General features: G+C 34.3%; 1 protein-coding gene across 3 annotated transcripts in view; it reads right to left on the bottom strand.

Moving 5' to 3' along the window:
• The window catches only part of DMXL2 (Dmx like 2), a 125837-nt gene extending 113018 nt beyond the window's left edge, over positions 1-12819 (bottom strand). For all 3 annotated transcript variants that reach the window (XM_036735670.1, XM_036735671.1, XM_036735672.1), the window contains exons 1-5: positions 12694-12819; positions 10267-10338; positions 8706-8784; positions 7355-7502; positions 6627-6693 (exon numbers count right to left, since the gene is read on the bottom strand). In XM_036735670.1, coding sequence (XP_036591565.1) covers positions 6627-6671 — 45 coding nt within the window. In that variant the 5' untranslated portion in view covers positions 6672-6693; positions 7355-7502; positions 8706-8784; positions 10267-10338; positions 12694-12819. The remainder of the gene's footprint in view (positions 1-6626; positions 6694-7354; positions 7503-8705; positions 8785-10266; positions 10339-12693) is intronic.
• Positions 12820-13384: the final 565 nt, after the last annotated feature.

The raw sequence follows: 13384 nt of genomic DNA, 5'->3' as shown, positions 1-13384 counted from the left end.
TAATTTTAGTGAAGGATATTTTATCATTTGAAGCAGAGTCAGAAAATACCTCCTGGCTATAGATCACAACAGCACCATCTGCCTCAATCAGACCATCTTGGCTCCTCTAACATTAGCAGAGCAGATGCAGACTGTGCAAGAAATCAGCCCAACACTCCAGAGCTGACTTTCAGTTCTTTCTTAACCAATAAGATCTTAATCAATGCAACATCTTCAATCCCACAACATGCTTGTCCATCCCTAGAAGCATCTCTATTCATCCTCAACTGATAAGTGATCCCCACTATCTCCCTACTGATAATAATGATGGAGCAAGAATAACTCTCTGAAGCCCCAAGAAGTTAACTCAGAAGCAGTATATTCAATCAAAAAACATTTACTGCACAACTGTATACGCCCACTCAGCACTATAGTAAGAGATTACAGTACCTGAATGCAACAAGAATACAATGTACTTGTAGTCAGCAAGATTTATAGAAATGAAACAAGAAGATACAAAATTCTCCCACTTCACCAAAGGACAGATCTGATTTTGAGTTTTTAAAGGCTATCCTAACACAAGGTCTATAAGGATCAACCAAGCCGTAAACACTCTGAATATGGTCCTAAGAGATCCTGTCTGTCATGGAAGGAATCATCAATCGGCTAGTCAATAAACATTTATTAAGCCTATTATGTGCCAATTCAAAGCATAAAGATCATAAATTACTTAACCATGGCCATCCATAAAGGAAATGAAATTTATAAATGATTTTCAATTTTGTGTGGACTCCTTCACCCAATTATATGTCCAGACTCTGGTAGGCTAACAGAAAATAAGGAAGAGGGTACTCAGAATCATAAAAATTTGTCCAACCTGCAGGAGTACACGAATGGCATCATAACAAAATCTTTAATTTAAATGAAACCAGAAGACAAGAACCAGTTGTAGACAAATAGAAGAACAGTTTATACTCTATAAGGAAACTAAGAGAAATAAAGTACTTAACAGAATTGACTTCTTCAAAGGGAGGAAAAAATATATCATTAGGACACTGGATCACATTCTTGCAGTTTTTGAAAAGTATATGCAAAAAGATCCCATCACTGTGATGTGAAAATTACAGCAACCTTCAGCTTTCCTACTTCTACAAAGCTGGCAGTAGAAAAAGTCAAAAGGGATCCTTGATCCTAACATCCCTTTCAAAATCAGCATCAGAACAAGCTGCATATAATAAAGATTCAGTTTCACAAATAATCATCTTTATGAGTCTTCAAATGTGGAAATAGTCAAGTTTGTTGATGACTCTATCAATTTTCTAAGGGCTTTCCATTGTTGTTGTTTTAATGTATAGACAGTTACCCAGGGCACTGAGAACTTAAATGATTTACATGACTTGAATCCAGGTATTCCTACTCAAGTGTGGATGATCTATCTCCATGGCAAGCTACTACTTAGGAATTTATTATGTATTATTATGTGATATACCCTCCTAGCAAACAATAAGCTCCATGAGGGGAAGGTTTGTATCTTAATCAAATTTTTGTATTTATCCTCAATGCCTAAGTAGATACTTGCACATAGTAGGTGATTAATAAAAATGTTTCTTCGATGAAAAAAAAACAATATGAGAAATGAAAAACAGAAAGAAAAAAAGAAATCACAATTGGTTTTCAAAAGAAAACTGGGTTTAGAAAAAAAATTGCTCAAAAAAACTAACAATTTTTTAAAATTATAATGATATTGAATTATAATGATAATGAAACATCATGGTTTATCCAGAAAAAATACAAGCAAAACAAAAGACTTAGTTAAAAAAAATTACTTCGGTGAAGGACAAAATTGCAGAAATAATTATAAGAAGAAAAAATATATCCAGGAAATTACACACCAGGAAAAAGTTCTAGAATCCATGCTAATGAAGAAGACAGACTTGAAGAACAAGGCAAGACGAGAAAATTTTTAATCTAGGCTACCTGAGAGAACTGTGAAGAACAGAATCTAATCTAAATCCAGGAAATAAGAAAATTTCTCAGAAACACTGAAAAAGAGGGACAGATTACACACTGACAAAACTCATGGCACCAAAATACAGGTAGGTAAGCCTCCGATTCAACATTCCCAGTCATCTTATCTTCCATATTTAACACTACAATGACAAGGAAATAACATTATGAATAACCAAGAAAAAAGGCAATCACAATTTTTAAAATTCAAATTGCACAGGTTTTCTACAAAAAAGCAGAAATGAGAGTAGTAGTTAGTGTTATACTAAAAGTTTTACATTATATGATTTCATCCCAAAAGAGGCTCTCCAACAAAATTAAATATTCTTTTTCAAGAACACATTTTGATGAGTGCTTTGTAGTATAGTTTGTAATAATATAGTGGTTCTCCTAGGCCCTTTCCCTTCCTACTTTTAAAAATTATTTCCTTTGAAATCTTTCACTTTTTGTTCCTCTGGATAAATTTAGGTATTATTTTTCTAGCTCTGTAAAGTAATCCTTTGGCAATCTGACTAACACTAATAATTAAAGTAGTAATGTCATTTTTATTACATTGGCTCAGCCTACCCATGAATAACTAATATTTCTCCAATTATTGAGGCCTATTCTTTTATTTCTATAAAGAAAGTTTTGAGGTTGTATTCTTATAGATCCTGTGTAGTCTCGTTGGGTAAGCTCCCAGGGACTTTATACATTCTGTAGTTATTTTGAATGGAATTTCTGTCTTTATCTCTTCCTGTCAGGGTTTTGTTTGGGTTTTTGGTTTTTTGGTAATTTAGAAAGATGCTGATGATTTCTATAGATTTATTTTATACCCTACAACTCTGCTGAAATTATTATTTCAATTAGATTTTACTTGAGGGTTGTCTAAGTAAACGATCATCTCATCTGAAAAAAGCGTTAATTTTGTTTTCCCTTTACATAAGCTTATTCCTTCAGTTGTTTTTTCTTAACTTATGGCTATCACTAGCATTTCTAACAAAAGTGGTAACAATGGATAGTCTTCCTTTACCCCTGGTCTAACTGGCAAGTATTCTAGTACCCATTACATATAATGCAAGCCTCTTGGTTTCATAAGATACTACTTGTTATATTAAAGCAAGATCCATTTATTCCTATGCTTTTTAGCATTCTTACCAGAAATGGGTGTTGTATTTTACCAAAAGCTTTTTCTGTATCTATTGACGTAATTTTTATTTTCTTGCAATCAATTCAGTCTACTCATAGTTTTTCTTATATCAAATCAACCTTGCATTGTTAGTATCAATCCAACCTGGTCAGAGTGTATCATCTTTTTGATAAATTGCTGTACCCTCTTTGCTAATTTATTCAAAACTTTTGCATAAATGCTTATTAGGGACATTGATCTAGTTTTCTTTCTCTGTTTCGACTTTCCTTGGTTTAAGTATCAGACCATATATCTATCACAGAAGAAATGTGGTAGGAGACCATTTTTTCACATTTGTTTAAACAGTTAATAAAATACTGAAATTATGAAATACTTTTAAAGAAGTATTTGGACCTACTGTCATTTTCCCTAAAGCTCTACATCTAATTAGGTACCAAAATATAATATTTCAGCTGATACAGAAAATCAATTTTTGTGCCCATATACCCACACTGAGGATTTAGCTCACTTGGGGCTCTCTGTAAAGTTCCCAGAGCAAATGGCATCAATTACTGGATATGGAAACAAATTTCTAGTAAGGCATTCCTAGAGAAACACTACAGACATAGCTCTTAGTTATCATACCATATTAGCATTTTTTCCCTTCATCTTCATCTAACAACAGCTCCTTCAGAGTCATTACTGCTGTGAAGATCTGTTAAGTCAATATTCATTAAACTTCTACTACGTTGAGAATCAGAATGGTGTACTAGATAAAGAGGTTGATCTCAGAATCAAGACGACTTGGGTTTTAGACCCACCTCTGACACAAACTGACATGTGACCCTAAGCAACTCAGTTAACCATTCTGTACTACAGACAACTCTCAGACTACATGGTGCAGAGAGGGAACTTAGTCATATTGAGAAAGGAATAGAATATGCTGAAAAATCTACCACTTCAAAGCCAAGGGATAAACTTTTCCACATTTAACTGGGCCAAGCTGGTGCTCCTCTGACACAGCCTTCAAGAATCAAGGGTCAATAATTTTTGGACATGACCAATTTGTTTTGCTTGACTATGCACATTTATTACAAGGGTTTGTTCCCATTTTTTTCCAATGGTGTAAAGAAGGGGAAAAATAGCTTTTGTTCATTAAAAAAATTAAACTAATTTTTTTAAAAAGAAAAAAAGGTAACCTCCACACACAATCATGAAGAATATAAGTAACATTTTACAAAAAAAAAAAAACAGACAGCAATTAATCAAGTGATAATTTACATAGCATTGACTGTAAGTGCTATAAGAGCTTAGAGGGGAAAGAAAAAACAACAAACTCAGTCTGGAAGACTGGCTTTGAACAAGAAGACCTGAACAGGGCCTTTAAGGATGTGCAGAATTTAGAAAAATGGAAGACAAAGGTAGAGTGCATTCAAGACAGGAATAGAAAAGAGCTTTGGGCTTCTGTGTGTCCTAGCACTAAAAACCTAACCTACATGTGGAATGCATTTGAGCCTCACAAGAACTGAGTTGGGGATGGGGGAAAAGAGGGGAGAAGGCAGAGAGGATAAGCTGTTCCTAGTCTAAGGTCTACATGTTAGAAGTCAGTAGGAACAACAATAGTCAACTTACACCTTGTCATCAGTATGATCAAAAAGTGTTCCTTCTTTCATTTTATGCAAAAACATAGACTATCAAATCTACCTCCACTAAACTGCTGAGAAAAATATTTGAATTGAGAAGGTACAGTAATAGAAGTAGGGCACTTTTGTCCCATATTCTGCATCTCCTTAATCATCATAATTACTTCCATATGATATAGGAGATGTGAAGGAAACACTGGTTCTTAAGTCAGAGGACCTGGGTTCAACTCGTGCCTCTAATACTACCTGTGTGACCTTCCTAAACCTCAGTTTTCTCACCTGTAAAACTGGGGAGGGGGGGGAACTACATGACTTTTGAGGTCTTTTCCAGCTCTAGAATTAATATCCTATGACTATCCTCAATGTAGCATTAATTCCAGTACTAATTCCAGAGCTCCAAGAGAATTGATATTCTTGGCAACTTCATATAGGAGAAAATTTTAAAAAAGGAAAACTGTCATAGCACAGTTCACTGCTCTTACAGGTTCAGATAACTTGTGGACTTTACTTCAGCACAGTACCTTGTATATAATGGACACTTAATAAAAAATAGGATCTGAACACATACTCCCAAGTGAGAAATACTGAATTGGTATTTCAATGAGTTAAACAAGGTCTTCCCCCAAGGTGTTATTTTAGGGAAAGGGTGCTTCAGGTGATCTAAAGGTTTTCAGGCTTCACAGCCTATTTCCAAGATAGCAATGGGTGCCTTCCCTCACATACCTTATCAATTTCTTGATAAAAGTTCAGAAGTGTTAAGAAAAGGAACTTCATCTTCCAGGTCTAAATCAAAAGCATTTAAGGCCCTGTGATCACCAGAACGTATAAAATAAAAGAGTTCTCTCAAGAGCCCTATATGGCAGTCTCAAGAGCCCTTATATAGTGACAAGGCTTTTTATGTAAGGCACCTAGAGAATCTCCAAGGGCAGTCAGAAGACAGCAGATCAAAGTATATCCCCTGAATTCCTAGTTCAAAATTCCATTTAATTCAACTAAACATATTTTTATTGAACATCTATTGTATGCAAATCACTCTGCTAAGGGAGGGGGAAGGACACAAAGATAAATCTTCAAGAAGACTGTAAATTTCTAGAAGTCAATGGTTCGGAAATGTTCTTGGATGAAAGAATGCCTCAATTCTTATTCTCAGTATTATTTGCATTTGAGCAATCAGAATTTTGCACTTCTCCAAATTCCTAATCAGTGTATGTGATGTGGATACAGCATAGTACCCTCAGGGTTAAAGAGAATGTTAAGGGCTGCTTTTCCAGGACTTTATGAGGCCCCTCCTGAGGGGGGGGCTCATTCTGTAGCTCATCCTGGAACTTCAGAGCATCCTAAAGTCCTTTCCCCCTTATCTTGAAACACCATAAAACTTCTCCTTATCTTGTACCATAAAATTCCCATAAAATTCTTTCTGTCTCCCTTATCCTGGACCTCCTTACCGTGAACCACCATAAAACTACACCCTCATTCGGGACATCCATAAGCTGTATGGCTTTCTGCCAGAATTTTGCTATATAAGCCTAGCTCCCCCAAATACCAGTTGCCTCAATTAGCTTTCTTGCTAAAGGTCCATTTGCTTTCACATTAATAAAAGCTCTGGATGGCTAAAGAGAATGTCTAAGTGAATTCTTTCATGCCTGGAATCTGACCTCAACATATCGACGTAGCTAAAATCACTTAAAAGAATAAAGTCAGGTACACTATACACCAAAACCCAAGTATCATTTATTAGGGGGGAAGGGAAGACAGCAGTAAAGGACGACTGAGGTAAAGGAAAAGCAAAGCACTTACAAATCTTACATGTTTGTTTTTTGTTTGTCAAGGAGGGAATTTTCACAGTTTTAAAATTTTCATGTTTCCTTAAGTTTTGTTCTTACCCTTACCTTTCCAGCTGTAGCAAAATATTCACCATCAGGGGACCATTCCATCAAGTGTACAGACACTGAAGTCCTAAGAAATGAAGATAAAGTATTTTAACATACACAAATGATCCAAAACAGTTTTTTATAGTTGCATAATATTTCATTTTTTACTTCTCTTAAAATATGACTTTTTAGAAATATATTTCTTAAAACAAAGCAATAATGAAAATTTAATTCTGCCTATCAAGCAGAAAACATCATGTTTATATAGAAAAGCTCTACTCAGATATCCCAACCACTGAAATACAACATGTCAAGAACTGAGCTAATGATCTCTCCCTAAGCTGGTCCCATTCTCGACTTCCTCATCACTGTCAATAGCACTGCAACCATCCCAATCACTCATGATCAAAACCATATGCCCATCCATTAACAAAAACTATAGAGAAGCCTCCCACTGCCCAACTAAGGTCTAGGGCTACTGCTATCATTAACTATAAAGAACAATCAAGTATAGCATGGATTGAAAGATTACATCACATAGGGTTTCTTCTTTCAGAAATGGTACTCTGTGGATTAACATATCTAAATGAAATGCAGCACAAAATTTCAAAAGTCACATTAAGGAGAACATCTCTATTAAGAAACATCGATAAACTCATGAACCCTCTGTTAAGTCCCAGAATCTCAGTAGAGACCTTAAGAAGTTATTTAGTCCAACCACACAGGAAGCAGAATTGCTAACTTACTTGCATTGCCAGATGCACTTCCAATCATTTAAAACAGGAGGAATTTTATTATCTTTGACCTGATCAATTTCCTCTTCTTCTTCTAGAATGTCACTCTCTGGAGGAGCCCATAACTGTACCAAATCAGTTGCTGTTAGCAATCTGTTACCTGAAAATTGAAAAGTTATTTAATGAGTATGCAATGGGATTACACCCTGAGAAGCCTTCCTTTAAAAAAAAAAAAAAAAGGAGAATACACTAGGAAAAGACGCTATTCTGGAGCCATTTTGTTACTCCAACAAAGAAAAATACAGACCATATTTGTAACACGTTTTGATTATAATTAGCACTAGGGAATTAGTTGAGGCAGTATTATCTGTGGCAAGAAGTTTTTTTAGAAGATTCACCCTTCCAATACAAGTTTGTAAAAATGTTCTGTTACTATGGAGGAAAACAGTTTGTGAAAGAAATTAGAAGTATATTTTATTTCTCTAAGACTCACCTGAGAGTAAGAAATACTACTAGTCAAAGTTTAGTCAAAAAAACAACATGGAAAGCCAGACATCCATCAATATGTATATGTCTTGAGAATATTATAAAGTATAAACACAAAACAGTGAGACTGGTTTTGTGTGTGGCTTATAAAATCAACCAAGCCTTCTTCCTTGTCACAGCTTATGGGCTTGACTAATCAGTCATTTACATAATGCTCTATTGTTTACAAAACATACTATGTTCTCACTTGATCTTCACAACCATCCCTATAATCTTAACATTACAGAAACAGAACATGAAGGTCAGAGAAACTGAGTGATTTACCCAGGGTCACTCAGCCAGCAAGTGACAGACAGAATTCAAAAACAGGTCTTCTGCCTCCAAGTTCAGGGCTCTTTCCAGTACACAAAAGCTGCCTCTTAAGAACTCCTCACTGTTCTCCAGTTACTAAAGCCTTAGTAATGACAGAAACTTCATTTCTAAACTAAAGATGCTAATTTCCTGGAATATACGTGAAAACAAAAGGAGGAAATTTTCTTCCTACTACGTACAATGTTTTTAATTCTGTCTCATAGAGAATACATTAACAATAATATACGGTAAAAGTCAGCTGGGGAAATACTTATCTAATATTTTTCATTCTTTTCTAGAATATACATTTCATAATGACTAGTACCCATTACAAACAATTATGTAAAGACATGCATACAGTATTGGAAAGCATAAATACTTCTTTATTGTCCCCCAAAAAAAACTAGATTCTGTTGATATTAATTATCTATATTAATTATTAATTTCAACCAAATAACCAAACATTTAAAGTAATGTTTGACTACAAATTGAAACAAACTGTTGGTATTTCCTCGTTTCTAATTACCTTGGGGATCCCAGGCTAAGTTGTAAGTCACAGAACTTAGAAAAAACTGTCCAGTTTTAAGCCACTGACACTTGACTTGCTAGAATACAAAAAGAAAAAAAAAACACTATGTAAATCCTAAAAACCAAGCAAACAGAATAACTGTCACTGCATTAGCACTTTTCCCCCCTTGGGAATAAGGTACAAGAAAACCAGACCAAAAATCAATGTAATTTCATAAGGTTTCCTAATTCTCTTTCAGCTCCATAAATAGAAATGCTTAATGTTTACATTTTACTATTATTCTACAAAACAATAATTAAATTTAAAATATCATGTGAAAGGTAGATTGTTTAGCTTTTAAATAACATTTTGAACTTTCAATTGCTTCACTTGGTATATGTTTGCTACAATGGAAATGAACACAAGCCTCTGGATTCAAGACCTAAACTGAAATTGGACTTGAAAAGAAATCACAAGAGTAGTAATATAAGCATTAGTACTATAGTATATTTACTTGAATAAGTTGTTTGTTTTCTCTTTGATATTTTCATTTTCAAAGATGGAAGTGGGGAACAATAATGGAAGAGAATAAAGGGAAGAATTATCACATATTGGGTTTTGGTTGGCCTTCATTCTTTTCAAAAATAAGTCATTTTAATGCCTTTTAAAAAATATTGTCACCATTTCCAGATATAACACTCTGCTCTGGAATTGAATGCTCCCTTATAATACAGAAAAGGTTAGCAAAAACAACCAATGAAACATCTGCATCTAACAGTGTGTGCAACATTATGTCCACACCTCTTCAAAGAGAAGTATGCTTCCATTCTTAACAACCTTCATTCCTAGATCTCGTTCATTTTCATGGGTTCATTTGTAGCTCTCCAAAATCAACTTCCAAATCTACATATCCAGCCCACATCTTTCTCCTGAACTCCAATACAACATCTCCATTTATCTACTAGGAATCTTAACTGCATGACCTACTGGTAACACAAACTCAAACTCTCTAAAACTTGAGAGGAAAGGAATGGAAAATGAATGAAATTGTTCAAAATGACAGAGAATAGAGAAAAACTAGGAATATAGCACATAGTACTATATTTCATGCCAAGGATCTGTAACTTCATTTGTGGGGCTAGTTCCTGCACTGATATATACCACAACTCATCTAGAAATGTGGGCAGTTTGTCTATACTTGAACACTTTACTACTTCACAAGGTACCCTATTCTGTTTTGGGACAGTTATAATTATTACATATTAAGTTCTAATTATTACTTTATACTGAGTCAGAATCTGCCTCCTATTGATCCTCATTCTGCCCCCGCTAATCCTCATTCTGCTCTCCAGAACTACAAAGAAGACTCATGCCCTTTCCAAATGACAGTACTGGAAGAGAGTTACCGTTTCTTCCCATGCATACTATTAAAACTTCTTTCACTTCTGAAACTAAAAACCCCTTAATTTGACTGCTTATAAGACCACCAGTTATCAAGAATCAAGCAACTTCTCCAGGAAGTTGACTAAAGTTCAGATAACTTAAAAAACCAAGGATTTATGCTGCATTAATTACTTACACAATTTCTCTTGTGAGAATTGATACCCAAGGGTTCAAAAATGCAAACGGCATTTCCATATGAAGCTGCAATCTGAAAAAAGAATAAATATTTAATTTTAAAAAGCAATAAAAGTATCTTCTAGATAGACATATAAGCTAACTGTACATAATCACAAAACTATATGAATGCCCCAAAAAGTTCTAACTATTGGATCATTTCTTATAACACCCCCAAATCCCTTCTGTTATGGGAAGAACAAAGCAGGATTTTCCTTCCTGAGTTCACAACTGACTTATTCAAAAAGAATATTATTCTGGTCTACAAGAAATACTTCCATTTTTCAAATCCTAAATACAGTAATATCTTTATTACTTAAAACTGTATTTACAGCACACTATTTTGTTAGAAACCATTATAACACAGGTAGCATAATTATGGACATTCTGGGATATCACATAAATCATCAAGGTACACCAAAGGTACACCAAAAAGAAAAAATGTTTATCTGGGAGTCTTTGAATAAACAGAGAAGAGAACGACAAAGGAAGGAAGGGGATTAAGCTGAGGCAAGAGGAGGCAGATGAAGAGGCAAGTTCCTCTATAACCCACAGCTCCCAGAATGACGGCTTTTGGTTTATTCTCAGAACAAAGAAGTGGCTAGAGGTCAGGTATACCTTCAGAGCCAGCTGAAAAGACACAAAATAATTTCAGCTTCCCTTAGAAAAAACAAAACACTCTTCTCTTGCTTACTGAATAATGAAAGTATTTTAATGTAGAAAAAAGATTTCCCTTCATTGAAGCATAAATTTAGAGCTGGGAAGAGGGATTGAGAAGGTCATCGAGTCCAGCCTCCATTTTACAGATGAGGAAACTGAAGCTTAAAGATGAGTGACTTGTCCAGGGATCATAAGCTAGCAAGGGTCCGAGTTAGGACTTTTTCCACAGGGGAATTTAAAATGTAAAGGCTATTTAAATAACACCTTAATGTGGATGAATTTCAAAGTATAAATAGTCAATTAACAAAGGTAGAAGACTTACATAGGAGGAAACTGAGTAGGGAACTGAGTACCCAATTTCTTTTTTTGAAGTGGAAAAGTATGAGAAGCTGCCACTGACAGTAAAATGTAAAAAAGGAAACAAACTGCTCAAATTTCATGATTTTGCCTGGGTTTGTTGTTTTTGTTTTATTTTTTTAAAGGGATCATGGAGAGAATACATGTTATTATATTTCAATAAAGGTGACTCTGTATTAAAAAAAACTGTATTGCCAAGTTAATTGTTAATATCGGTATTACTTTAGACACATGGCCCATAAATAATCTACTGAAATTCCTTTGTTGAATATCATACAATGAACTGGTTTTTCTAGGAGTCTCCTCAGGCAACCTTACTTACATGCAAAAGTAGAACACTGCAAAATGAATGAGAGAAATCTGAAACCCTCCATACTTCCCTGCAACGGGCTGACAAAATATAGGGAGAACAAGCTAGATCAAAAGAACAAAAGAGTCATCAAAGAAAACTGAATAATAATTATAGTCATATGCTAAAATATTAAGTCTGTTTTCAATTCTGCAGGTTGAATTATGAATACAAAATTTTTCATTGGGCATTTCCAGTTTTTAACAGGTTAATCAGTCACAGTTATTTCAATAGACTCTAAATTTAATAAAATTTGAAGTCATTACGTGATAATAAGCAGTTTCTTAAAAACTGAATGTTTAAACATTATTTACTGCAGGTAAAAATCCTATTTTAATGATCCAGAAGGGCCATCTAATTGTTATTTTACCAAAGTCATTAAAACATAGTCTTGTCTGCCCCTGATTTTTTTTCCATTAAATCAATGTTTGTTTAACATATACTGAATTTATAAAAATCCAATTTGGGTCCAAGATGCAAATGAGGATATTAATCCATTCCAGAATAACCCCTTCTGTTATAGATACAATGTTATAAAATATTCTTAATTAATTATAATGAGATTTTTAAAATGCGTTAGCAATTTTTCAGGGGTTTAGAAACTGAAGTTTAGTTGGGTTCCCTGGATCTCTGTGGCATTGATGTTGGAGTTTTGGTTGAGGGCTTCTTTGGAGGGCGGTGGAGAAGTTAGAAAAAGGGAAGAAAAATGGAAGGACAGGACAGAAATCAGGATACATTTTAAATCTGAAAGAGGCTATAAAAATGATATGAAAAAAAGATGGGATGATTTCAAGTTCTATCCAGCAGGAAAGTGTCAGAAGCCCTCTAAATTTCTTTCTAAATTACCATATCAGTGGCTTACAGTACCTCACAGTTTATCTCCATTCACAGAATAAAGGTTTAGTTCTTTTGTAGTTCCTGCAACATTTCCAACAGCAGATTATCTTTTACAGTTTGCTAAGGTTGTCTGGAGTTTTGGGTTTTGTTTTTTGTTTTTTTAAACAAAGTTATTAAATTCCTTACTCTTCCATGCTGGTTAGAGCACTCCACACAGCTGACTTGGATGTTTCCATGTTTAGCACCAGGGATTATCTGCACACATTCAAAGTCATTGGCCAAAATAACAATATCACAGCCTGATCCATATGCCTAGAAAGAAACATTTTGGATTATACAATCCATACATTTTACATAATGGTATAATACTTTAAAGAATTTCTTCCAAAAGACTTAGTTCAATGTATATTTTATTACATATAAAATTAATATAGTGATACTGTCAATTACAAAATAAGAGTTTTAAAAGTTACACAATAAAACAAACAACTGTAAAAGCATTTAAGATCCTCAGTCTTCCTAACGCGCAGACATGGCAACAAAAATATTTTATGTAATATAGAACTGAACTGCTGGGGAAAGTCCCTTTTCAACACAATTATAATGCACAAACCACATGGTTGGACTAGAGTATTTCTAACGTCCTTTCCAACTCTAAAATTCTAAGTTTACTTCTTCCTATTTCCACATTTCTCAGCACCCCCTCTTCCTCTTTTGCAACCATATGAATTTGTATGGTACGAAAACACATAAAAACATTTCTTCCAAAGGCTACCTGCTACCTCTGATTTAATCCTCTAAACAAGTCTTTTTTAAAAAATACTAAAACTCGAGACCCACAAGTAACACAAATTTAAAAATAATATGGGGAATCTTT

The sequence above is a fragment of the Trichosurus vulpecula genome, chromosome 8, assembly GCF_011100635.1.
Source record: "Trichosurus vulpecula isolate mTriVul1 chromosome 8, mTriVul1.pri, whole genome shotgun sequence".
In the NCBI taxonomy this organism is placed as follows: Eukaryota; Metazoa; Chordata; class Mammalia; order Diprotodontia; family Phalangeridae; genus Trichosurus; species Trichosurus vulpecula.
Note: the sequence above shows the minus strand (reverse complement) of the source record. Positions and strands in the feature narration are given on the sequence as shown.